Consider the following 27757-nt stretch of genomic DNA (forward strand, 5'->3'; position numbering starts at 1 on the left):
AATTGTTCAGTCTTTTATTTAAAAACTATAAACAGTCACCAAAGTAAATAAAGCCAATCTAACAGACTGTTATGTCTATGTATAATAGCACATCCTACTGACACTGCAGAAATGAGGATGGGTGGGCTGCCCCGCTCGGACGCTAACAGGCAGTCATTAATGTTACACAACACACCATAGAGAGGATAGTCTGAGGACGTGAGCCGGAATGTGGCATGGTATTAAGAATGAAAAAAATAGTACAATAAAACGCCACACTATATTAACATAGAAAAAAAGTAGTGAAGAAAATATACCTGCACATAAAGCAAAGAACACAGGAGAAAACCTGTATAAAACTCCATGTATTTAAACCAATTTACAAATACAAAAAAAAATGTACGTGCACTGTGCTCGTACAATGACAAACGTTTACAGTGGATACATGTTGGGGGTGAGGGGTGAGAGAATACCTTCAATATTATTTTCTTCTACAAAATGACATGAGATATATTATTCCATACTCTTTCAGCCAGCAAAATGAGTTCTACAAGGTATTATAATACAAAAAAAAGTCAGTTCCACAAAAAAAAAAATGTTTTCCCCCCCCTTAACTTTACAGCATCAGTACCTTTGCAGAAGTATTTACAGGTTTTAAGTACATTCATCCACTGCTGAGTATAGAATCACATTAGATACAAGTAACCAGGGATCATTTAAAAAAAAAGAAACTTAGATTCTACCAAAGTAATGCTTCTATTACTCCACAGAGCAAGTTCCCCAGTGGCTGTATCGGCATGAGAGGATTTTCTTTATATATATATATTCACAAATATTTACAAGATTCTTTTCATTAATTGTAATGGTATTCATTTCAATAATAAATAAGTGAAAATATATTGACTCAAGTAAGAAAACCACGCTACCAAGTTGTAAAGAAAAACAATCGAGCCAGTCTCCTGCAGCTGTGTCTCCCTCCCCCATCTCTAGCCTCTCCCCTCCCTCGGCAAAGCAAAACTCAAAGTACTGCCGCTCCTACTCAAATAAGTTCTCTGCAAACAGTCCCAGGATTACAAAAATGTGCTCGTATTTAGGGTTTCATTAGTAGAGTCCCTCAGGGCAGCAGTCTAAAGAGCTCCCCCTCTTGGGCGGCTGGTGGAAGACCCCGTGGCAGTTTGTTTTGTGAAGGAGATGGGGGGGATTTGAGCACAGTGGGGTGAGGGAGGGGAGTCCGAAGGGCATGGTCTGGTGTTACCCACCTGTGTGCCCCATTGTCATGACACCCCTGAAGGATGGTTCTCCTATTTTTGGGGGTGGTGTTGCCCTTTTGGACTCAAGCCTGGAGAGAGCGAGTCAGTTCATAAAGGCATTTGGCGAGCGTTGTGGAGACCTCCATGTTACTGAGTGCCAGCACAGAGAGGTGACTCTCATGCCTCTTCACCAACCTGAGAAGACAAGATAGGAAGCTGTCATTACATAATATCCATGAAACAGTAAATAAACATAGGTTTAATTGATTATGATTCATCACGCCGATCAATCAGCACGAGGAGTCCTCAGAAGACCCTTCTGTAGTTGTGAATGGATACAAAAAAAAGTTCTTACTTTCGACCGCAGTCTGAATACTTGGCGATGTTCTTTAGCGTTAAGGCAGCAGTTAGTCGTATGTGTTTGGTCATTGGTCCCTCTTTTTCATCCTAAGGATTGTGAAATTCATCAGTTACAAGATACATTGATAACAAAAGATTTCCAAGTGGGAATATATGATAAATATGGAGTAGTCAAGGACTGCAATGATTAACATCTTAAATCTTATTTCCACGTATAAAATTATACAATTCTGTCAAATGCCTGCCAGACACCTTCAATGTAAACAAACAGCTTAACCATACTCACAGTGAAGTCCCTGAACACCAAGTTCCGAGAGCCTCTGCGTAGTGCCATTAGGGCTGCGCTCGGATGATTGACAATAGCTTTCTGTGCTCGCGGTGCTGGAGTGCTGCTTGCCACTGGCTGAGGCCTGTGGAACAATGCAAAAGAGTCTGCCACACATAGCGCATTCTAGCATCACCAGAATGGACATTAGCACTAGCATGCTAAACTAACCAGAGGGTACATACTTGGAAGTTTTCTGATTGGAGTCTTGCGTCTGTGTCGGTTCCTGCTCCAGTTTTAGTGCGGCCAATAGGGCATCTCGAGAACAATGCTTATCCTACAGGAAGAAAATAGGATAATTGTCAGTAAAAAGCCACAAACATGGACTGATAGATTGAGAAGGTGTAGTCTTACCTGTAGATGGGTTATGAAGGACAGTCTCTGTCGGGGGAAAGGTTCACATCCCTCCCAGAGGCACTGGCCTGGGTACAGCTCCTTGCCACCATGCTGCGTGGCTGCATGGTAGAACACCCTAGACGGCGTCTCAAACCACCTGGAAGAACAACACGGATAACAATGGGACAGTCAATGAACAGGCCACTTAGACTCAATTCTGATATTTTTTCCACTAATTGGTCTTTTGATCAATCAGCTCTGAAAAAGATCTGATGTGATTGATCAAAAGACCAATTAGTGGAAAAAATACCAGAATTTAGCTGCCTGTCTAAACGCAGTTTTAGTTAGCCATGATATGAACACACCTTTCACAACACAGGACTTCTTTAAGTAGGTCAAGTCAATATGGCCAGAGATTGACTCACCGTTTACAGGACTGCCACAGACACTTGAAGTTCTGTCCCGCTTTCCTGGTCTGCTCAGGGGGTGCCACCACGGCTTGTGGCCCAGAAAGGGTGGCGTTGGGGCTGGAGCTGCCAGCCTGCACAGGCTGAGCCACTGTTGGCGGAAGCTGTGTAAAACCAGGCAAAGCTTTATCAGACCAAATAAGCAAGTGATATTTTGTGTTGTATGATTGTATTACTATTTCCCAAACAAAACAAACAAGTCCAAAACATTTTTTTGTAATTTCTTTTACCTTTTTAAAAAGTATGACAAAATAAATTAAGCTAATTTTGAAGAAATTTAGCCTAGCTACCCTCTGCTTACAATAAATATGATACAATAAATATGAATAACCTACAATTTGCTTATTAGTTATTCAGAAATGAATTAAACAAAAATATGAACAGACTTTGAATAAATTATTCAAGGTCCTAGAACCTGAAGACTCATCATTCATCTTGTTTCATGCAAGTCATGTGCTTGTAAAATTAACAACTGTAAGCCTTGCATTGCTATACAATGACATGAAAGATCACACACACCTGCCAATCCAATAAGTGCAATATAAAACAGTCTGTATAAATCATTAAATGGCCTCTAACCCTACTCATCACAATGCAGTTGATTTTCCCAAATAACAGCAACAGAAAAGCCTTGTACTTGCATGTGATGGATAGCACCCTCCCACCTACAACTACACATTTAAGGACTTGACCGATCGTCCTTTGGATAAGTGTGTTCAGATTTTTTACTTGTTCAAAAGCTCAAGCCCCCCCAGATCCACTTTTCAAAATAAAATGCATGACTACCTTTTTTACCATAGAGAATCAGACAAATGTAGGCTACACTCTGCCAATAGGCTTCTTTGCATATTCAAGCCAGTCTCAAATTACAACACTGCCCCTTTAAGGCTCTCCTGGAGATTGGTTGGCCACCTTGGTAGCCTATAAAATATTGCAACATTACAAATACAACCACAAACTTTTTTTCAAAGCACACTGCATGCGTGAGCGGTTTCATGTGACAGATGAAAATCTGTTAGAAATAAAGGGGAGATCTAAAGATGCATCAACTTTAATCTTGATGGTTGTACAGTCGTCTCAAATAAAACTGAAGTACCTCGGTATTACTCCAGACCCTGATCTCTCTTCAACATAAAGACTGTTTCAAGGACAGCTTTTTTCCATCTACGTAACATTGCAAAAATCTGAAACTTACTGTCCAAAAATTATGCAGAAAAAATAATCCATGCTTTTGTCACTTCTAGGTTAGACTACTGCAATGCTCTACTTTCTGGCTACCCGGATAAAGCACTAAATAAACTTTAGTTAGTGCTAAACACAGCTGCTAGAATTCTGACTAGAACCAAAAAATGTGATCATATTACTCTAATGCTAGCCTCTCTACACTGGCTTCCTGTCAAGGCAAGGGCTGATTTAAAGGTTTTACTGCTAACCTACTAAGCATTACATGGGCTTGCTCCTACCCATCTTTACGATTTGGTCCTGCCGTACATACCTACACGTACACTACGGTCACAAGATGCAGGCCTCCTTACTGTCCCTAGAATTGCTAAGCAAACAGCTGGAGGCAGGGCTTTCTCCTATAGAGCTACATTTTTATGGAATGGTCTGCCTATGTGAGAGAGAGACTCGGTCTCAACCGTTAATTATTTATTGAAGACTCATCTCTTTAGTAGGTCCTATGATTGAGTGTGAAAGTAAACGGAAAGGCACTGGAGCAACGAACCACCCTTGCTTTTGCTGCCTGGCCGGTTCCCCTCTCTCCACTGGGATTCTCTGCCTCTAACCCTATTACAGGGGCTGAGTCACTGGCTTACTGGTGCTCTTCCATGCTGTCCCTAGGAAGGGTGCGTCACTTGAGTGGGTTGAGTCAATGACATGATCTTCCTGTCCGGATTGGTGCCCCCCCTTGGGTTGTGCCGTGGCGGAGATTTTTGTGGGCTATACTCAGCCTTGTCTCAGGATGGTAAGTTGGTGGATGAAGATATCCCTCTAGTTGTGTGGGGGCTGTGTTTTGAAAAAGTGGGTGGGGTTATCCATCCTGTTTGGCCTTGTCCGGGAGTATCGTCAGATGGGGCCACAGTGTCTCCCGACCCCTCCTGTCTCAGCCTCCAGTATTTATGCTGCAATAGTTTGTGTGTCGGGGGGGCTAGGGTCAGTCTGTTATATCTGGAGTATTACTCCTGTGTGAATTTAAGTGTATATTTTTCTCTCTCGCTCTACCTCTCCACCTGAGCCCTAGGACCATTCCCTCAGGACTACCTGGCCTGATGACTCCTTGCTGTCCCCAGTCCACCCGGCCGTGCTGCTTCTGTTTCAACTGTTCTGCCTGCGTCTATGGAACCCTGACCTGTTCACCGGACGTGTTACCTGTCCCAGACCTGCTGTTTTCAACTCTCTAGAGACAGCAGGAGCGGTAGATACTCTGAATGATCGGCTATGAAAACCCAACTGACATTTCCTCCTGAGGTGCTGACCTGTTGCACCCTCTACAACCACTGTGATTATTATTATTTGACCCTGCTGGTCATCTATGAACATCTTGGCCATGTTCTGTTACAATCTCCACCCGGCACAGCCAGAAGAGGACTGGCCACCCCTCATAGCCTGGTTCCTCTCTAGGTTCTGGCCCTTCTAGGGAGTTTTTCCTAGCCCCCATGCTTCTACACCTGCACTGCTTGCTGTTTGGGGTTTAGGCTGGTGTTCTGTACAGCACTTTGTGACATCAGCTGATGTAAGAAGGGCTTTATAAATACATTTGATCGACTAGCATGGGTTACTAATATGACTAGGATTATGCTTGGATACTTTGAAACAAGGTAAGACATTAGTCATAAAATGACAAAACATCCAGGTTTCAAACAATTACGTTTATGGATCAAGGGCAACTCCAAAAACCTCATGTTCATTATCTCCAGCACAAAACCAGTGTCAACATATGTGAAAACACTGCATTTATACGTTTGTAGGGAAAAAAACTAAAGTAAAAAAGTTATACTAGATTACTTAACAGTGATTTTCAAACACAGATTCACAGTGATGTGGGGAGCAAGAAAATACCTCCCTTGGGCTAAAAACACATTGCAGGTTGACAATTTTTTAAACTTTTAATCTTACCCTGTGATGTCACAGAGAAGCATTTATTTAGGACTTCTCTTCTCTGTAACCACAGATTGTAGAAATGTGTTATTTTCACACATGTATACACTGGAAATTATGAATGAAGTCAAAAAGTGGTGGAATTGCCCTTTAAATAGCTTCAAAATGCAGACGCCTCCACTCAGATTCAAGGTGGGTGATGTGCGGTGCGCAACAGGCCCGGTCTTGTGACCCTTTGATCTGAACAAACCGTGCCTGGAGTATGTCAAATCAAGCCTTTAGACATTAATGACCCTTCATTATATTTGTCAAACATGACTGTGTTCAGCCTTCATTTATGTATTTAAAAGTCATTTAAGTTCAGCTACATTTTCTGGTGCCTCCCTCATGTCAGCATCGGTTTGGACGTGAGGCTGTAGCCAACATGCAATTCATCTATACTTTGACACGTAGGCATTTTTTATTAATGTACATAAAAAATTTGATTTTAATATTATTCCAATGTTGACCTGATCCAATTCTGATCTGAGTAATTGTTCGATGTGAAAAAATGTGTTTTATTACTCGTCTGAACTTCAATCTACATTCTTCTTGTCCGAGCAGTTTTTTTTTGTCCCCAGACAAGAGAACAAGCGTTAATGTCAAGTCCTGCATTTTATGTTTGTGAAGAAAAACGGAGTCACATGTTTTACCAGCAGGAAAAGAATGTCAGTGATCCAATAAAGTATTCAAGATAAGTCAGCAATCTAATGAGCTTGCTAGCCAACTAGTTGACACAGCTTGCAAAACTGGGACAAGAAACAAATTGTTGAGCTATGTGAAACTCACCGTAGAGCTGGATGCCTGTATGGTCGAGCAGTTCCTCTGCTGCGTGGCATTCTCTATTGCTACTTTGGCTACTGTGCTTGGGTCGGCTCCAGCAGGCACGGCCACCATGGTCGCACTGCAGCCCGCCTTGTTGGGGTCGCTGATGGTGATGATCCTCACTCCCACCTTACAGGGAATCACAGACGCCCCCTTGTCCTCCTCTGCCGGCCTCTTGAGCGCACGGCCCTCGCCACTCAAACCATTGGCCGGCAGGGTCCCTGGCCCCGTGGCGCCCTGGGAGTTTACAGTGACAGTGGGAAACAGCTGCTGCCTGAAAGCAGGCAGAGTGTAGTTAGGCCCCGGCCCCATAGGTCCGTTAGAGAAGGGGCCTGTTGCCTGAGGCCCATTGGCAAGGCGCTCTGCCTGCTCAGCTTTGGCAGTATCCTGCTGGGGTACAGAGGGCTCCTGGGGAGCCCCATGCAGTTTCTGAGGAGGACCCACCTCCCCGTTCCCCAAGTGTTTGGAAGCGAAGTGATTTGGAATGTTTTTGCTTAAGTGGGAACCGGTGGAGGCGTCCCCTCTCTCAAAGTCACAGACCCCGTTGACAAGAGCCTTTTTGGGGTCGACGTGTCCCTCCTGTGGGTTAGCCGGGCCAGAGGGCTGCTTCCCGTTGGTGGGGCAGCTCTCGCTGGCCGGTCCATTGACGCAGGCCCCCTGGCTGTTCCCTGAGTGGTATGGAGGTAGACTGGAGTCCATGCACTTTCTCCCGTTAAGCAGCTTGGCCCCTGGAGCATCAGCCCCTGCCAGGTCTCCGTTGCTGGTTTTGGTGCCAGCCCCATCGGCTAGAGAAGAGTTCTCCATCACCTCGATCTTGCGTTCGTGGATGTGCAGACCCGTGGCGTCCTTGGCCTCCTCCTCCTTCTGGCAGATTATCTTGTCCCCCCTGAAGGGCGGCGGTGGCCCGTGGAGGGTGTTCCCTGTCTGGACCACTGGCAGGCCTGGTGCAGCGGCTCCTTGGCTGATCTGGGCGGCGGCTGCAGAAGCTGAAGTGGTGAAGCCTGTATTGGGCACCACAGTGAAGGTGACCTGGCCACCAGGAGCCTGGCCCTGGATGATGGTGGCGGGGCTGCTGGTGGAGATGAGCTGCACCGTCTGGAGAGGCCCCCCTGGGGACTGAAGCTGGCTGGGGACCAGCTGTACATTGAGCTGCTGGGGCTGAGGCTGGCCCTGTGAGGCCACCTGATAGAGCACCTGTGGGCTGGGGGCACGCTGTGTGCTGCTAGGGGGAGGCACCTGGGGTGCGGGCAGGATGAGTTTGCCGCCCGGCGTGGAGGGCCGCTTTGGAAGCAGTAACTGTTTGATCAGGCTGGACTCTGTGGAGGTAGGCTGGGGGGGCTGCTGTTGCTGCTGAGGCAGGGGCTGGGCCTGAATCTGAAACTGCTGCTGGGGGTGAAACTGCTGCTGGGGGTTCAATTGTTGTGGTTGCCGTTTGACCGACAGCATCTGACTGACAGAAGCAGAGCCCTGCATTGGGATCTGTGTGTTGGAAGGAGAGGGCAGGCCCTGGGGTAGTGGAGCGACAATGGGAGGGCAAGGTGGGGGGTTGGAAGTAGTGGGAGACTGTCCTGCCAGTTGGATGGCCTGGCCACCAGACATGGTGGAGGGGTTGGCCAGAACAATCTGATGGATAGCCGGGGCATAGGCCTGGTTCTGCTGGGGGTTGGGGCTGACGATGACCACGCTGGACTGCTGCTGCTGGTTATGAGTGGTTGTTGGTGATCCGCTGGCCTGCGAGGGTGCAGGCTTGGGGGCGATGTTCTGGAAAGTGACACGGGAGCCCTGGGCGTTGGACACGCCAGCGATGGTGAACACCTGTCCCCCGCCCACCTGGAAGTTTTGCAGTGAGGAGCAGGGGGCAGACACGGCGGCGTAGTGCGGGGGGGCAGAGAACACAGCAGTCTCCTGCTGGGTGCCCTGGGAGAGGGCCTGGGGTACTAAGGAGGAGGGAGTGTGCGGCAGGGGCGGCCGCTGGGCAATGGGCACCCCCTGAACCCGCGCTGTGAAGATGTGGCCCTGCTGTACCTGTTGGAACAGTGTGACAGGGGTCCCGGTAGGCGCCATGACCTGTTGATGATGGAGCTGTTGGGCCATGTTGGGGCTGTGGTTCTGGACCACCTGGCCAGAGGTGGGGATGGAGCTCTGGACCATGGCCGTCTTGAGGATATCCGCTGACTTGGCCTGCTGAGCTGAGTGGGGGTGCTGATGTGGTGAGGCCTGGTGGTGAAGGGGGAGCCGAGGAACAGTCTGAGCCGCTTGGGGGAGGGGTACACCATCCTGCGGCGCTGCCAGGTTAACAGTAAGGCTGGGGACTGGAGGCCGGGCAAAACCAGGATACCAATTGACAAAGTGTAAACACAGAGAGAGACAAAGAACACAGAATCATTGATTGAGGTCCAATTCGCACAACTGCAAAGTATGTCTCACCATACTCCAAGACAACATGTACAGCAACTATGTTGCGTTTGTTGTAATAACAATCAAGGTAGGTGGAAACTTGAATTTTAATGCCACTAACTACAAAAATGTAGTATTTGTACAGTGAGTTTACCTGACGGCGATGCCTGTGGGTCGACAGGGACGTCATGTTTGGGCCCTGGTGTGGGGCTAGCCTGCTGCTGGTAGTACAGCTGGATGGGTAGTGGGATGGCCCTCCGTTTGACCCCCACCACATGTATGTGTGCCTGCGCATTGGGCTTGGTGTCCTCAAGCCGCTTCACTGTGTGGTTTGGGAAGATGGTCCTACAAAATGAGAGACACGGTGTGAGTGCAGTTGACACTAAGACCTTGTCAATCATGTTTCTCAAAGTCATTGAATTTGGACCACTACTGTCCATAGGGTGATTTCTTGGTTGAAAACATAACATGAATACAAGGCTTCCAGGACCACAATTGGGAGAAAAATAAATAACGGAAAAAAAAAGAAAAAAAAACTTCTAGTTGTGTGTTCTCTAAATGATGACAATTTTCAAAGAAATCGATTGATTTAATATGGGATTATGCCAACCAACCGTAGACATTTGAGGAAGCCTTGGGAGGCCAAGATGCCAGCGCGTCCCATCTTGCTGCCGGTGGTGAGGTACTCCGAGTACATCTCTGAACGCGACACTGAGCTCTCGCCGCTCACCTCGAAGTGGGCGTTCAGCCTGGTGGAGACAAAGGGAACTCAGGAAGGTGTCACAGAGAGAGCATGACTATGAGAGGATGTGTGTGTGTGAGAGGGACTCACCACTGCACTGTAAACTTCTCCCCATCTAGCTCAACAATACCAGGAGGAGGAGTGGACTGGACAGGGACTCTTGCTGCTAAAGTGAGAAATGACATAATTAGAGAGTCTAATTTGATAAATTTACAAAAGTTATTAAATAAACCCATTCTCGATGCTGGAAACACTTTTGTTCTGATGTGAGACTGAATGGTGAAATCTGCAGAACAGTGCTCCCGTCGTACATGGTGTGTTTAGTGTGCTGTTCCTCATTTTGCCCACTAGGGAGCAGCGACAGTACTGTACAAGCAGACTGCTGTGTTTACCCTAGCTTGAATTATTCTTAGCACCTCATGCCAACGTCAACTTTAGCTGATTGATTGCATACAACACGGGTTTACACCATTTTGCCTGATCATCCATGTTTCTAAATAACCAACAGATGGAACGTCTCTACAGACAGGGTGGACGCAGAGGCTTATGGGAGGCGTAAACTGATGAGCAGTCAGCTTTCGATCAGACTCCAACGTACACGACAAGGAGCAAGGCTCCACGGAGCTGAGCCTATAATCTCAGGCCATTGTCTCAGGGAACTGTTCCTTTAAACCATATGGCTAATTATTGCCCTCACACAACTTGCTCTGAATTCTGATTTTATGTACAACATGACTATAACCTGGCTTAGTTTAATTCCAATGTGCACCTGAAGATCAGGGGACAGGGTTTAAGTGTTAAGATGCTCACCTGGGATGGGTGCGCCCTGCAGCGGAGCAGGCAGCTGTTCTACAAGCTGCGGCCGCACCTCAGCCACCTGGCTCTGCCCAGCAGCCTGGTGCTCCATCAGCCTCACGGCCGTCAGAGCATCCGGACCAAACGTGTGCAGGTCCACTGACACCAGTCGCACCAGCAGATCTGCCCAGGGAGACAGAAATATACAGTTTAATAACATGTGTCTAAATTGTTGCATGACAGTTATTTTTGATTTCCCAATTCTGAACGAGTTTGATTGTCAATTAATGCAGCTTGGTTAAAGCAGCCATGCTAAGAGACTATACTTAATCAAACAATACCCAAACACTCGATTAGCCAAGTTGTTAATGCTATACTTACACTTTATCTCAGATGGTTCTCCAGCCCCTCCATTCTGGCTTGGTTGTTTATACTACTGCATGTATCCTCAATCCTGACTAGTGTCTAGGTTACTGGTAACCTGGTTAGGGCTAGGTTGTTGGTATCTCACCTATGCTCCTGTCCACAGAGGCGATCTTGCTGCAGGGGATCTCTCCCAGCTGGGCCAGCAGGTAGAGGACCTCCAGGGAGGACATGAGGAGCATGAGGTCAGGCAGCGACAGCAGGCTGATCACCTCCCGGTATGACTCCTGGTCCACATACTCACAGATCAGCACGCTGTTGTCCTCCGCCTTGCTCAGATTACCCAGGATCTCCATGGCTGAGGGGAGGAGGAACAAATGGTCAGGCTCTGGGAAAATCATCTATACTTTTATCACAATTTATGCTTACTGTTGTTACATAAAGACATGAAATACCATTCACATTAAAAAAGGACCGTGGTATAAAAATATATCTGACATTTGTAATAAAAAGACCCAGACACTGAAAAAGATAAAGTACCGGCTCTGACACTCACCCCTCATCTTCAGGAACCTGTCCCTTGACATCAAACATTTGGTGATGGTGTGAAACATTAGGTGGGTTGTTCGAAAGTCAACAGGATCTAACTGAAGCTATTGTGAGAGAAAACATTAACTCATAGAATCATCAATAACACAAATGCTCTGGAACAGCTACAGCCTTGTCTAACATTATACAATATTATACTGAATAGTATTAATTCATGTAATGAAATAGCTCAATATTGCAGAAAATATTAACTTTCAGAACAGAAATATAACAGTAATAACGCCTCACCTCTGCGGCCACGTTGCCGAGTGTATCCAATCCCAGCTGCCGTAGGGAGATGAAGTGGCAGTGGGCGCACAGTAAGAGGAACCGCAGACAGGTGCGGTTAGCAGCAAGCAGTTTGACGTTGGCCTCCTCGAAGGAGAGGTTGCGGAGGATGACTCCCACCTGCAGGACCCGCTGACCCTCGATGTCGCCGATGCCTAGGTTGCGTGGAGGGTGGAAGAGGGCGCCCCAGCGCTCATCCCCCGACGTAGAGTCTGTCACTGGGAGAAGAGCAGAAAGAACAGTGAATGTCTGATCCACCAAGGACATCTTCATGTCAGAGCAATGGCATTAAGAGTATCTTTTTTAAATGAGAAATCTTCAAATACTTTATTACACAAAAAGTGCACTAAACAATGTCGAAATATTTATTTGACTTAATATTTTCCCCATTGTTGTGAAATAAATATTTTATTGTGCAATGGGTCTTTAAAATTTGGTCTGTCAGCATACGCTGCTTACCTTGTGTCAGGCTGGTCTTGTCCCAGATGAGGTCCCTGACTTCAGAATCCTCTACCACATCCTTCCAGAACTGTAGAATCATATTCACACATTATTGTTGAAATACTGACTGCTGAAAAGATGCATTGCAATAACCTATAGCCAGAGCGGTTAAGGCTGATGTACTCCCGCAAAGTCAGACATCACACCGTATTTCACTAAGATCCCTGAACGGCTGGAGGCGAGGCAACTATTTTTTTTCTCCCTCTGACCAAAAGCCTAGTAAGTTACAAACCTATAATATACATATATAGTGAGTCTTTCAGTTAAATCTACCTTCATGAAGTCCCGGGAGGTTTGCTCCTTCCAGTCCACCCCAAATACAAAGGAGAAGCTGCCTAGTGCTGCAAATTCACAAGAGTACCGTTAGAGAGAACATTCCAACCCTTACATTCTGAGACAGAAGGTATTTTCACACCTGAGGGATCACAACAACAACAAAAAGGTTCTGCCATGGCAGTGCCTTGAAAGGGAATGCAGTGGTCACATTTTGTTGCGCTGAAGCCTGGATTTTTGCATTTTGCTTCAGACTCTAAATTAACAAGTTTACCAAGGAGGTAATAACTCATCTAGTCCCATACAGGCAAATGAAAGGGAAAACACAACTTTCTCCCCATTTCCACTTTGCCCAAAAAGGGAAACTGAGCACAGTAGTGCGAGTGTCAACAGTTCCCCCACCAAGTTCCCACAAGACAAAGATGACAAAAAACACCCATACATCTCTAATTACTGTCCTGAAAAAATAGATTTGGATCCTAATGAAGAATATTTAAAGGTGTTGAAGACGTACAGTCATCGAAGACACCTGCATGTGCCAGCAGCAGCGTGATGAGTTTGGGGTCTTTCTCCAGCTGCATGGCATGCTTGCTCTCGTTGGAGAGGAGAGTGCAAACATTGATTGCGAAGTCCACTTCATTGGGCAAGCCCGACAGGAGAGAGAGCACCAGTTTGTTATAGTCGCATGGGGCCGTGAACTCCATGGACAGCCCATAGCTTTGGCGGAGATAGTCTGGGGACAAAAAACAACCACAAATCCAGTTGTAATTTCAACTTCAAAGTGAATGTAAAGAAAGCCTGATGAAAACATAAAAAAAATATTACAATGTTGTGCTATAAAGACATTGAGAAATGATGATTTATGAGTTTATTTAGACTGTTCAGAAAAATGATTGCAACTGCATGCACTGGGACACCTGCCTGATAATGAATATGCATTCAAAAGATAGGAAACTGTGATTAAAGTCACATGCAGGGGTGGCGTTAACAAGTGCAACTTCCTGAAGCCTCAGTCTCTTGGCATAACTTTGCTGGGATGGCAATGATTGTATGGCATATTTCAGTTATTTGAAATTGATTACAGTGCAATCAAGCGGGATATAAATAGCCAACTCCTCACAGCCGCCAGCTCTGCATCTGTTTCACACGTGTGTGTGTGTGTGTGTGTGTGTGTGTGTGTGTGTGTGTGTGTGTGTGTGGCTGACAGGACTCCTGAACTAGAGCTACTTCACACACAGTGGGTATGGTGGTAATGCACCATCACACAGCACCATGGTAACACACAGTTGCAAATTGCCTGCATGCCTGGGGACATGACAACCTCAGTTCAGATACACTCTTACTGATGGGGGACTCTCAGGCCTGGGCAAGATTGGACAAAAATTCTAATACAAAGTCAAGATTATTCAAACAATTATCTCAACCGCCATATGAGGGAGGATATGAGCTTCTGGTGGCAGGGCTCTGGTTTAAAGGCACATATGTTTGTGCATAAACAAAAGGAGTATAAATGTAGCAGACCTAATAAAGTAAGGAAGTATATTGCGTCTCAGTTCAAAGACAAATCCTAATACAACTCGTCCGTCTTGGTATATTAGCTACTTTCATCATACATTTTAAGATCTTGTCTTGCTAACATCCTCCTCTCTTGAGCTGTCTTTACCCCCCCCCCCACCCAAAAAAAAAATGGGGGAATGAATGTTCAGCACCCACTAGGCCATTTCAAGCAACTGTATAACCGTATTACCATAACTCTCACTTTAAGGAGCAGGCTTTACCGTAGGAGCAGGCTTTACAGTAGGAGCAGGCTTTATCGTAGGAGCAGGCTTTACCGTAGGAGCAGGCCAGCAGCACCATTGTGACTAACTAAATTGCAACATTTGGAGAAGAGCTGCCAAATCCTATCTGGACGAATCTATGATTATGTTATGAGGTGCAATAAACTGTCTGAAAGGACAAAGCAAACAAGCCTGCAGTATATGCACATTCAGACGACTAACAAATGTGAGTGCTTTGAGTAGAGAGACTTAGTTGAGAGGAAGTTCAGTGCTGAAGGTGGCCATAATGTTGACTCCATTTGAGTCGTAAAGTTGACTCAAATTCAGAGTTGGCGGTGTTCTTCAACAGCCCCATCACTCGATACTTGAAGAAATGTACTTGAAGAAATATCCCCCTTGATAAACTTGCACCAAGGTTGTCCTCTGACCTAAGGCTACTTTTATTTATTTCACAGCATCCCAAAATCCACCAAAGGGTGGTCGCGTAACCTCACAGTATGGATACAGTAGAGTATCGCAATATCATATTTGCCCGTTTTACATAGTTACTGTCACTTTAATTGTTCAACGTAACCTTGTTAATTAACGTTAGCTAACGCTAGTCAGGTGTACCTGCCCCACGACTCAGGTATTTATCATCCTACAGCTTTTTCTCCATCTTATCCCCCCCCCCCCCCCCCAAAAAAAAAAGTTGAGCCGAGCACTTTAACCTCCACAACTAAATTTCTCATGGCTTTCTCTTGCGTCTCTGCAGCAGACATACAGTATAGTTAGCATGTGTTTGGAGCATCGAATCGCGATACATAAACAAATCGCAATACATATCGTATCGGCACCTAAGTATTGGAGCGGCAGGTAGCCTAGTGGTTAGAGCGTTGGGCAAGTAATCGAAAGGTCGCTAGATCGAATCCCTGAGCTGACAAGGTAAAAACCTGTCGGTCTGCCCCTGAACATAGCAGTTAACACATTGTTCCTAAATAATTTAGCATGAACACTGGAATGATAGATGTGCAAGTGGAGATACTGGGGTGCAAAGGAGCAAAAAAATAAATAACAATATGGGGATGAGGTAGTTGTGTGGGCTATTTACAGATGCAATGATCAGTAAGCTGCTCTGACAGCTGATGTTTAAAGTTAGTGAGGGAGATAAGACTCCAGAATCAGTGGCTTTGGGGATGACCAGTGAAATATATCTGCTGGAGCGTGTGCTACGGGTGGGTGTTGCTATGGTGACCAGTGAGCTGAGCTAAGGCGTGACTTTACCAAGCAAAGACTTATAGATGACCTGGAGCCAGTGGGTTTGGCAACGAATATGAAGTGAGGGCCAGCCAACGAGAGCATACAGGTCGCAGTGGTGGGTAGTATATGGGGCTTTGGTGACAAAACAGATGGCACTGTGATAGCAAATTGGATGAAGTCTGAGTAGAGTGTTGGGGGATATTTTGTAAATAACATCGCCTAAGGATCGGTGGGATCGTCAGTTTTACGAGGGTATGTTTAGCAGCATAAGTGAAGGAGGCTGTGTTGCGAAATAGGATGCCGATTCTAGATTTAATTTTGGATTGAAGATGCTTAATGTGAGTCTGGAAGGAGAGTTTACAGTCTAACCAGACACCCAGGTATTTGTAGTTGTCCATATTCTAAGTCAGAACTGTCCAGAGTAGTGATGCTAGTCGGGCGGGTGCGGGCAGCGATGGGTTGAAGAGAATGCATGAAGTTTTCCTTGCATTTAAGAGCAGTTGGAGGCCACGGAAGTAATGTTGTATGGCATTGAAGCTCGTCTGGAGGTTTGTTAACACAGTGTTCAAAGAAGGGCCAGAAGTATACAGAATATGGGGCCATCCCTTCAAGAATCCTAATTGTATTTCAAGTCTTAGCCCAACCAAGAAGATTTGGGCCGAACTTATGCAGCTAATTATTGCTTTGTGGTTGTTTGAAGACACTTTGTAAAAGAGATAAAGCTTTACCTGATACAGTGTGTTGCTGGTAGTTATAGGAGCAGGGGATCGCACCAATTGGAAGAGATGGTTTCGGGTTCCCAGGCTGCACCTCGTCATCATCCTCGCCGAAGTGATGGACTTTTTCATACTTTTCTAAATATCTGTAGACAAAAGAACTTAACGCTCAAAGGGTGACTGATCCAAGACCCCACCTATTCCCAAAATCTAATCTGAAATGGCCTCTATAGCAAATAATCCTGTTTCACCCGATCCTCAAATCTGCCAAACTAGGATAAGTCCTGCATCCTTAGACTATGGCAAAAACAGCAACTGTTGTGCCTCCAAATCCCTGATAACAAAACTGGACACCCTGGCACATTCCCACCATATAATTTGCCAATGGAGTTCTTTATGACAGCCACTCTGAGGAATTTGGTTAATGCTTGCAATCACACAAGTAAACTAGTAGGCTACACTCTGGCCTATAAAGACTCACAAGCCTACTTCTGTGAACTCCTACCATTTTCGAAGTTCTCCTACAGACAACACTAATGTTGTCAGGCTATCTGTGCCCACATCCTATTTCAACCCCAGCTGCAAAGCAATTCCACTACTCAGCCGCTGCCGACTGGAACAAACTACAAACGGGGCTTACAACACAACCAATGTCTCTCGCCTACTTCTAATCGACAGAGTGAATATGAATGACTACACGACAAAGCATGAAATGAAAAATACTGCCAGAGGGGGATACAATCCAATCCAAGTTTCTGACATAGAGACCATCGGTTATGATTAAATAATTATGTTTACGCCTAGCTGACTCAAATCAAAAGACATGTGTTACACCATCTGCATGACAGTGCAAGTGTTTAAGCAGAGTACAAGTGAGGAATCCTTTGTACCCTATTGGACAGGGCAAACTAGTTTATCAAGAGTCACAACCAATACCAGTCTTCCTTAATATTTTTATATATAGCTCGGATGTGACAGTTGGGGATGATATGATCTTATCACCAGAACAGACAGAATATTCTAGACACTGGGGTGATGTCTTCATTCAAATGACCACCCGCTCAGCTGGGGAGAGGTGCAGAAAAGTAGAGGGAGTTTTAATGAAACACAAAAGACTGAAAAGCTCCCCCCCAAAAAAAAAATCTGCAAAAAAACCTGCAAAACCTTACTTGAGTTCATGTCTAACAAGTGTTGCAGCTGTCTCTCACATGTTTAGGTAGGGTGGGACCAACACATCTGCACATTGAATATTTGTTTACACAGACACACATGCTGCAGTGGTGGCAGCAGGAAATACCTCACCAGTGGTAGCGTGGAAAGCCCTGGCTAAGCGCGGAGTGTGTGTACTGCCGTGAGTCAGAGTGAGAGCTCCAATCTGAACGGAGTCCCAGTGCTGCTGCTGGTTCGCAGCGGCCAAGGTAATCCCCCGTCCACGGCGCGTGACACACTGGACTATAAATACACCAACTCTCCGTTTGGAGAGGAGGGGCCCCGGCTCTGCATAGCGTCATCACACGCTTGTCTGGGCACGGGCAGAAGGGGAGGCTGCATGGAGGGGGGGGGGGGTTCTGTTGCAGCTGCTAATGTCTGCACTTCCCTTTTCATACATGGCTGGCAAAAAGCTCCCATTCTTCTGACAAGACAACAGCCAGTGTGCCACAGAAAAGCATCACAGAATTAAGAGGCCTTCTCATTTTATCAGTGTCTAATCAAGTTGACATATAAAAATTGTGTCATCGCAGGTGTCATACGATCAGCATGTAAAAAAACAACAAGCAATTAAGGTGTAACAGGGCTCTTACCTGTTTTTTGTCCCCAGCAAAAAAAAATCTAAACAAGATGACCCTTTTTCAATTAACCTGAACGGCACACAAAAATGTAAGCAACTGAAGCCATAGATCTACCACTGCAAATGGTGACTGTTTGCAAACTGATGTAATTTAAGGTCGTCCGGATCATACAAGAGCCGATAGGACATTAGAGCAACCCTCTCAATAAAGGCTGCCTCAGTGTGTGTGTGTGTATGTGTGAGAGAGAGAGAATTGGGTGCCCTCTGTTGGACAAGCACACAATCAGATCGAGTAAACTGGCATTACTACTGTTCTATAAATAGGTGAATATATATTACTATACCATGAAAATTAAATGCTTGCAGATTCATTTGAGCAGACAGACAACTTCTTAAACATGCAGGCATACAACAGGGACCAATGAGCAACACTAGAAATCCAGATTATGTAGCCTAAAGCTACATCAAGCAATAGGCTGGTTTTATTGCTGATAAAATAATAAATGGAAGCACTATATACAGACCACTACTGAGAGTGGGGGTGAGTGAAATCCAAATACTCGGTTGAGGACAAGAAACTAGACTGGGGGAGACGATGGTAAACTACACTGAGAAGAACGCTAACAACTACAATCAAGGTGGGAATCAAAGGTAAAATAATGCCATTAGACAAAAAAGTCAACATTTTGAGCTCAAGACTATGCTTAACATAACGAGAATGGTGGGTAAGTTTATTTTGTCAGCCCCCTAAATACATTTTCCGCTGGTGTAGTTTGCTTGATGCAAAGTTAAAAAGTTTCTCACTTTCAAACATTTCTGTGTGATCTGCAGAGAGCTTACCGCAGTCAAAGAAAATTGGGACAGCATGCCCAATCCTAGGCCAATAGTAGTAGTAGTGTTGCCTACCTCAGCTAGCTTTCGCTAGTCACAACATCTCCAATCCCCACCTCCATGGACTGTTTTATCTGTGATTCAAAACCTCTCCTAGCTAGACAAGGTTTTACAATTTTTTTTAAAAAGTCAAGAGAAAGACTTGGCAAGCAGATAACTACTGACAAAATAAGGGGGTATGCTGAGGGAGCGCAAGCGGTGACCTCACGTTGTGGCGGAAAACCAGAACAAAACCTAAGCAAATGGCTCTTCACCTGTAATCAAATTGCAAACAAGCAGACTTTCTATAGTTTTCTTTGTCCAACACACAAAGTTAGGTCCTACTTGCCAGTCAAGTCTTGTAATGTATGCCAGGCATGAGAAATAGGATTTGGAGTAGGGAGAGCTGCTGTACTTAGACAGTGGTTCCCGGGTATACCTTCTTTATAGAGTGAACAACTTCTGCTGCCCATCATTCACAGCAGTTTGACCTATCGACCTAAGTGGGGAACTATGGAGTGATTCAATTGTTATTGTTAGGCCTACATCTGATGATAGAAAACACCTAATCCAGATATTTATATTAAGGGGGCAGTACGATACCAGCATCGCGATACTCATTATTATTGTGGCAAGGAAAAAGAACACAAAGCGGATTTAACTTGTTTAGGAAACAAACGTCCTTATGTCATCCAGATTCACATTTATACTTAAATATAAAAACGCAACATGCAACAACTTCACTGTTACAGTTCATATGAGGAAATCAATCAATTGAAATAAATTCATTAGGCCCTAATCTATGAATTTCACATGACTGGGAATACAGATGTTCGTCACAGATACCTTTAAAAAAAAGTAGGGGTTGAAGGTTGGAAAACCAGTCAGTACCTGGTGTGACCACCATCTGCCTCATGCAGTGTGACATCCCCTGTGCATAGAGTTGATCAGACTGCTGATTGTGGCCTGTGGAATGTTGTCCCACTCCTCTTCAATGGCCGTGCGAAGTTGCTGGATATTGGTGGGAACTGAAACACGCTGTCATAAACATCGATCCAGAGCATCCCAAACATGCTCAATGGGTGTTGACATGTCTGATGAGTATGCAGACCATGGAAGAACTGAGACATTTTCAGCTTCCAGGAATTGTGTACAGTTTCTTGCGACATGGGGCTGTGCATTATCATGCTGAAACATGAGGGGATGGCAGCAGATGAATGTCACGACAAATGGGCCTCAGGATCTCGTCATGATCTCTCTATGCATTCAAATTGTCATCAATAAAATGCAATTGCATTCGTTGTGCGTAGCTTATGCCTGCCCGTACCATAACCCCACCATGAGGTACTCTGTTCACAACGTTGACATCAGCAAACCGCTCGCCCACGATGCCATACATGTAGTCTGAGGCCAGTTGGACGCACTGCCCAAATCTCGAAAACGACTTGGAGGCGGCTTACGGTAGAGAAATTTCAACAGCTCTGGTGGACATTCCTGCAGTCAGCATGCCAAGTGCACACTCCCTCATAACTTGAGACATCGGTGGCATTGTGTTGTGTGACAAAACTGCACATTTTAGATTGGCCCTTTATTGTCCCCAGCACAAGGTGCACCTGTGTAATGATTATGCTGTTTAAATAGCTTCTTAACATGCCAAACCCATGAGCTGGGTGGATTATCGTGGCAAAGGAGAAATGCTCACGAACAGGGATCTAACCAAATTTGTGCACAAAATATGAGACACACGCTTTTTGTGTGTATGGAACATTTCTGGGATCTTTTATTTCAACTCATGAAACATGGGACCAACACTTTACATGTTACGTTTATTTTAGTTCGCTGTGTTTTCCAAGCTATAAAAAACACAATACTTCAAACAGCAAGTTTTTAAAGGACCAAAGAGATGTCTGCTTCGCGTTTCCATTTTTGCCATGGAAAAAATATCACGATAGTTATATCGTCACAGCCCTAATTTATGACACTGGTTTAGAAATCAAACTGACTTTTAATAAAAATGAACATGGTATAAGCAGCTTGGGTTACACCAGGAAACTGTTGACCTTGTCAAAAAATAACATGCATTTCCAAAGTTTCAGCAGACCCGCTTGCAGACTGCGTTTTCTGTAGCTTGCTGATACATGAGTTTTGCTACATCATTTTAGCACCCTCTATTTAGCATCAGAGAAAGGCTTACCCTGCTGTCCCCTGATATCTGTAACACTAGATCTATAGACGCTGTAGCCACGTTTCACCTTTGTTCAGGTGCCAAGGCTAATCTCACTAGCAATTCGCTGTGCGAATGAGACAACTTGATTGTCTCGGACTTCACGTATGCAAGAACAGACGCTATGTAGTTCTAATCCAGCTCTTATTTTGGCATGGGCATCACAGTGTTAACAACATCATTTTGGGTACAGTCTATTCACAAGCAGCATCTCAGTCTTAAGAGACCTCCTCTCCTGCACCTGAACTAAGGTTTTGCTCAGGTTCCCAGGTTGCAGGATCACTTACTATTTTCAATGACAAGTGCCTTGCCCTTGGCAACGTTCAATTTAAGTAGTGGTAAAAGAAGACCAACAAGCAAACAAAGGACTCCCTACTTCCAATACATTTGACTATTCAGTGTTTGCCCTTAAGACCGCGTTGGTATTGAGATACCCCTCCCAGCTAAACCAAAGGGCTCTTTGGTTCCAATAAGTTTCACAGTTACAGGCTTGCTTGCCCTATAACAGAGACTACATCTTCCACTTAAACCAATTTGAGTTGATGGTAGAAGGCGGTCTTAACCTGGTCAATAAAAATTTTTGTTTGGTAAATACACAGGAGTATGGTAAAATAAACCTATAGATATATATACCTATATAAGCTGTGAAAAAAACCTTCCAAGGAATAGAAGTTTGACCATTCTAGTCTACAACTAACATGTGATTCGAGTGGGGTGTGTCATGGGGTAAAACACAGGAGAAGTTTAAGGGAGCGAGGTCAAATGCAGGCTTGAAATGAGTTAGGCCTGTGCATTGGTTTGAATATATGAAGCAAAATAAGTAATGCATCTGGGCAGCTCCCAACAGCTCCTTCCAACCTGCTGTCAGTTAGGCTATTTACAGCTCTGTGTTTCAGTCAAATATTGTTTTACAGGGCTCTACTCTGACATGTGTTAATATATTTTTTTACAAAGAGCACATGTTCACCTAAGTTGGAAAATGTAGCCAGGTGCACACAGAAATTTAGGAGCGCAACAAAAAATATTTGAAGTAATAATGTTAGAATCCTTCGTTCTCCTCGGCACACTGGTGCTCCTAAATAAAACAATACTTGTATCGTCACAACATGTTTGCTGTGCCAATACACATATACGAGTAAAATAGTCATTGGAGAGCCCTGCGTTGAGCTATATCATAAGTTAGCCTATGACTCTTCAAATGACGATTTGAAAGGGGAAAAAAAGTCTCACTGGGTGCAGACTTTTGTTCCCAGCCAAGCAGCAGCACACCTGTTTCTTGGTTGAAGACCATTTAGGCCTTGTTCATTGGTAGAATCAGGTGTTGCAGCTGGGCTAGAACATCCTGCACCCAATCTCACAGGGTGAAATTGCCTACCCAATATCAAATCAGGAAGTTAATGTTCAAATACTTGAATTCAATAAATCATCTGATGCCAAGAATGAAATCCTTTGCTAAATATGCTGGAATAACCAGCACCATTTGGAAACACTTCATTACAATGCTTGGCCTATCATTGGCTCTGCATGTTGGGCCTATATAAAATCCCATGATGACTTAAGAGAAGAAGGCAATAACATCTTCAGGCCTATGCCAAGTTGTTCAAATTCATAAGCCATATCTGTAAGCAGGTATGCCACTTAGGTAGTCTAAGTGAACCTTGTTTAGAATTTAACATGCCTTCATGATTGGATACTTGTAGACTGTTGACCTACTGCTCTTTCAACCATTCCCAAAAAGTGAAGGTGATTAATGCAACAGGATTACTAAAGATATGCTGCTTCAACTAACTGGCAAAGCAGGGTTATATAAGCAGCCTCCAGGTTAGACTGGTGAATGTGATCCTTCCTCTTAAAAGCAGGTGGCCGTGGCAATGATGGCAATATTTTGGAGGGAAAAGGAGACTTGAGTAGAGAAGCAGCTCCACACTGTCCACAGGCTTGCTGCTGGTGAACCATCTACACCGAGGGCAAAAGGTGTTTAGGGTAACGTGCTGTTGATGGCATAGTTATGGCAACGGCTAGCCTATTCAATGACAAATGACCAGCCAGCATTCAGTAACACACCAATCACAGACCATTTAAAAAGCATTCCCAGTTCATGTCCCTTAGTAATAGTTTAAATATACAAAGAGAAGATGTATGGCAGAATCCCCAGTAGTAAGACACGGCATATAAAACATAATATATATATAAAATAGTGATCTGCATTAACCCACTAAAATGTACTAAATGTTACGTCAAATCATACTGTTATGAGGCATAAACATTGCAGCCAGTGTAAGGTCCACTATAGTGTTTTTGTTTTCTGTGTTCAACATCTTTAAAAACTGTCAGCGATGCTGGATTGTTGCATGGTCCTTTCCTGTTTCCAGCCTCTCACAATTTGTAAACATTTGCCACATGCTGCCTGAGTGTAGTAGCTAATGCAAGACCATGCCACTTACCGAAGGTAGTACTGTTTTAAAACAAATGCTGCATTTGAACAACTCCTTGGGAAGTTAAAATCTTCACCCAGCTCAGACCACTGATTTTTGTCAGAAACCTGTAAAGTAAATGAGGCTGTTATTATACATTTTTCAATTACCCAATATCAGGATGCATAAAATATGGAAAAGACAGTCAAACAATCTGATTAGCATCTAATAAGATGTTAATGTTTGCTACTTTTTTTGTTGTTGCTAGAACTGTGTATTTTATTCCATGTTTGCAAGCCATCTAGTTATCTCCGCAAGCAACAACTCACAGCTAGCTACAGCTTGAACTGGATGGCTTACTTACTAGCTAGTGTTAGCAATCTGGCTAACATTACTTTTCTGGCAAGCCAAGCGTGCAGGCTAAATGTGGTAGCTACCAAAGCCCGAGACAACGATGACCCGCTTCAGCACAATGCTAGTAACAATGATGGAATGATGGCGAGCAGTCTTTATTTGAGTAATTGTTTTCACGTTTACAGTTTTCAATAAATAGGCCTGTGTGCGGCCTACATGTGTCTTCGGCCATTGAGCCAAAGATGGCTAATGCGAATAACTAGCTTCCCCCAAATTATCGTAAAAAAATATAGTTGCACAAAATGTTACCTATCGCCCGCGGCGAATAGTTCTTCCTAGCCAGTGCTCTGTGCCGATAATCGATGTTAAACGTGCCCGCTAATTTTGAGTTGCTCTAACTGCACTCAGACTCCGAGCAATGCAGCTACCGTACGGACTTTCAATTCAAACCATACACAACACAAGCCACCACATTGCATAGATGGCAAACTAGCACAAGGCCGACCGCAATCCTCTCTCTCCTACCGCGGTTTTAGTATGAAATAGCTCTTCGGGATGCCGAAAGAGACTTCTCTAGCGGTTCACTGAAGACTTCACTGAAAACCGAGAGTGCGAAAATGCACTTTTAGTTGCACTCACCTTAGCAAATCCACCTAACGAAATGACTCTGATATAGAGAGCATTAAGATCCAGCTCTTTCCCACCCACGATAGGAATCTTCTTGAACGGCGATCTGAAGGAAAAAAACATAAAATACATGGAGAATGGTATTACTAATTGTTTGTAAGCATCCATAGTCATGTGCACATGGTGTTTAAAGGTGTATTTAAACGCCCCATTCTCACCCTCTGCTTCGGTGAAATTGCCGCAGCTCGTCCAGGAAAGCCAGTCCTTTCCTTCGCTGATCTAGTACATTTTTCCCCGTCGAATTTGCCATTGTTTTTGCATGTAAAAACGGTTAAAACCCCACTCACTCGCTTCCTAAGACACCAAGGATCCCATACTCCGCCGGCGCTCAGTCATTCGCGAAGCTGAGTGTTTAAAAAAGTTAAAGAAATAGCTAATAGCAAGAAGAGCGCCAGCTCGCTAATAAAGACTGATGCACAGCTACACACAGAAAACAAGCCGATTCAGTAAGTTGTAATAAACACTTAGCCAGAATAACGACCGATTTCAACGGCAAACTAAAACTGCCATTGTAAAATATGTTAAATGAATAGTTTTGGTATCAAATGTGTTCGTTTGGAGTGGTTTGACAGTGTGTTACGGACGCGGCTCCAAGCAATCGCACACACTGTAGAGCGGCAGCGGGATCCAGTTCCAGACAAAAAGATCTGAGGCCTCGAGCTCGTACTGCCACGCAGCGCCCTCTACTAGAAACAACGGTATTGCACTCCAAAGCGGTTTATTGGAACAATAGACAGTGTTGTCTTTTTTAGAGCTCATCTGAAATGTACAAGACCCGTTCAAACAGAACAGAATTACTACTGTTCGTGGGGGAGGGGAGACCTACTTTATTCTTAAAATTGGCTATATGTTGATCAATATTGACATTCAATTAATTTCCTAGTAGTGTAATGGTTTCATATAAATTGTAAATTTTGATGAAGTGACTGCTTTCTCTGAATATTCTTAACTATTAAGACTAATCATTACAGTTAATAAAGTCACCACAGTAAATTCAGTTTTGCTAATTTCATCCACAAAATGAGTGGTTCATGATATTAGTTATCTCAACGCCAAAAACAGTATCCCATTACACCACATTGCTTTACACCAGTGTCAAAGCTGTGACAGTTCATAACTAAATTGTCTGGGCCCAGGGCAGTACTCTAATCTGTCAATGTAGAAATGAAGACACGTTATAATAATGTATCATTACTGTACTGTTTGTTCACAAATACTTTCTCTTGGTTATATTGTGATCACGAAATCACCTGGCCGTTTCAATAGCCGCAACTCTACTTTCTACCAAATCTAGCTACAATTTCAAAGTGATAATGCCACATCGTGTCATAGCTTAATTGGAGATAGCTAGTAATGTAACGTTATTCCAGTATCTGCAGCCCTTGCCTGAGAGCAACCAGCTACCAGGTTATCACCGGTGTTGGCACCAATAGCCGAGCACTCAGAAATGACTTTTGTCTCCTGAGATGAATGGAAATTGCTCATGATCCCTTTTCTGTAACTGCCAGACGGATATCTACTTGACGAGGTTACTACATTCAACCATTACACGTACCCCTGTGCTCAGAGAAATTTCTGTCACAAAATGGCGGAGACAAACGTTAATAGACCCCATTTTGTGGAGTAGAAAGTCTATGGGTGCAGCTAACTTTACCCACTGGATATTAACGATTCAGCTAAATAAATAGCAACAATACTGAGATTAGCGGCTCGTCAACATTGAGGCATTCGATTTCGGATTTACTAGTTGACGGTGGCTGCTAGCTAGTCAGTCACATTTAGACAGCAGCTAACGTTAGCCACATAGCTAGCCAGTTTTAGATCCAGGACCGTTTATGAATGGGTTTGGAATTAAGCAAATATTCAGTGTTTCCTTCCATGAGCAGAATGGTTTTATTTGCTGGCATGGCGGCAATGTAGCTAGTATTGGATAGCTAGTTGTAACGGTACCTATCTTGCTAGAGGCATATTGGTTTTGAACAGATATCGTTAGCTACGTCAACGTTCCTGAAAACTCAACTAATAATCGCTAACCCCGAGGGATTATTTAAATAGTCTACCCATTAATTTATTTCAACTGCCCAGCTAACGTTAACTCGACTTTACTAATCGGAAACTAGTTAACGTTATCTAACTGGCTAAATTGTCTATCTTCTAATTTAGCTAACGTTCGCAGAAACTGGGATGTGCGTATTCGTAGTAACTGGCTAACTATAATTTCACAATGAATATAAACAACTAGCTAATAATTTCACGTTTTGACACGACAGTTGCTAGTTACAACATGGACGTGTCCTCCCACCGGCTGGCTGGCTAGCTACAGATAAACTGAAAGGCAAAGTTTCGCGCGGTTAGCTAGCAGCACGCGCTCTGTTGAAATAGAACACAAAACCCTGGATTCGGATACAATTTGTAGTCAAATCTAGCTACTTGGAAGGCCTGCTAAAAATGTATAATGGTGGCTGCATTGTAAGCAATTCACATAACTGATGGATCAGTATTGAAATGTACTTTTGGATACTGAATCAATCTAAAATACAGACAGAAAAAAGTATTCACATCAAATGTCCATTGTGTCAGCTTGGGGGGCTCAGATCAGGATAATGTCATAAAAATGTTTCAAGAGAGATTGAACATGTGCACATTGTCTCTCCTGTAAGGCCATGTGAACATTTATTGTAAAGTATGTTGGCCCCCAATCATTGTTATAAAAAGAAATGTGTGGAAAGAAGCAGCCTTATAGTCAAGCAACACAGACAAGACCTTCATGTTGGCACCACCCATTTCACTACATTACATGTTTATTTTATTTAACCTTTATTTACAGTAAATGTTATATTATTTAATTATTTCTCAGTGACTTCCTTATAGCGCAATACTTTTGTAATGCAATGATCTATGACATGTAGGCACGCATTGTAGGGTTTATAACATGTAATAATGTCAAATAAAATGCATATATCCAGGCAAACAACTGCCTGTTATCCTAGGCATGAACGTTTTAAACAATCATGTTCTCTTTGTTGAACAGGATACTGCTTAAAATGAGATTTCAGATG

The 27757-nt window shown here is 44.1% G+C and overlaps 1 protein-coding gene across 2 annotated transcripts; it reads right to left on the minus strand.

Annotated features, from left to right (window-relative positions):
* On the minus strand, window positions 1–25442 carry LOC109896572 (AT-rich interactive domain-containing protein 2). Of its 2 annotated transcripts, none has more exons than XM_020490826.2 (21): window positions 24857–25442; window positions 24651–24744; window positions 23688–23785; window positions 16373–16506; window positions 13142–13360; window positions 12628–12695; window positions 12313–12382; window positions 11815–12071; window positions 11534–11630; window positions 11126–11335; window positions 10630–10797; window positions 9910–9982; window positions 9692–9826; window positions 9232–9422; window positions 6645–8992; window positions 2676–2821; window positions 2269–2407; window positions 2100–2191; window positions 1876–1999; window positions 1585–1676; window positions 1–1424 (listed from the first exon to the last, which is right to left on the minus strand). In XM_020490826.2, exons 1-21 carry the CDS (start codon window positions 24946–24948, stop codon window positions 1313–1315), a joined length of 4959 nt encoding a protein of 1652 aa, XP_020346415.1. In that variant the 5' UTR covers window positions 24949–25442; the 3' UTR covers window positions 1–1312. The 2 variants fall into 2 exon arrangements, with proteins under 2 accessions (XP_020346415.1, XP_020346414.1); XM_020490825.2 differs by having other exon boundaries at window positions 9910–9985; window positions 24857–25441.
* Between the last annotated feature and the right edge of the window lie 2315 nt (window positions 25443–27757).

The sequence above is a fragment of the Oncorhynchus kisutch genome, linkage group LG9 (assembly GCF_002021735.2).
Source record: "Oncorhynchus kisutch isolate 150728-3 linkage group LG9, Okis_V2, whole genome shotgun sequence".
Classification (NCBI taxonomy): domain Eukaryota; kingdom Metazoa; phylum Chordata; class Actinopteri; order Salmoniformes; family Salmonidae; genus Oncorhynchus; species Oncorhynchus kisutch.

Coding starts and splice junctions, on each gene's coding strand:
- LOC109896572 (XM_020490825.2), bottom strand. CDS start 24,948: ATGGCAAATTCGACGGGGAAAAATGTACTAGATCAGCGAAGGAAAGGA. Junction 12,696..13,141: donor TGCAGGTGTCTTCGATGACT/GTACGTCTTCAA, acceptor GTGAATTTGCAG/CACTAGGCAGCTTCTCCTTT. Junction 12,072..12,312: donor CAAGACCAGCCTGACACAAG/GTAAGCAGCGTA, acceptor CTCTTCTCCCAG/TGACAGACTCTACGTCGGGG.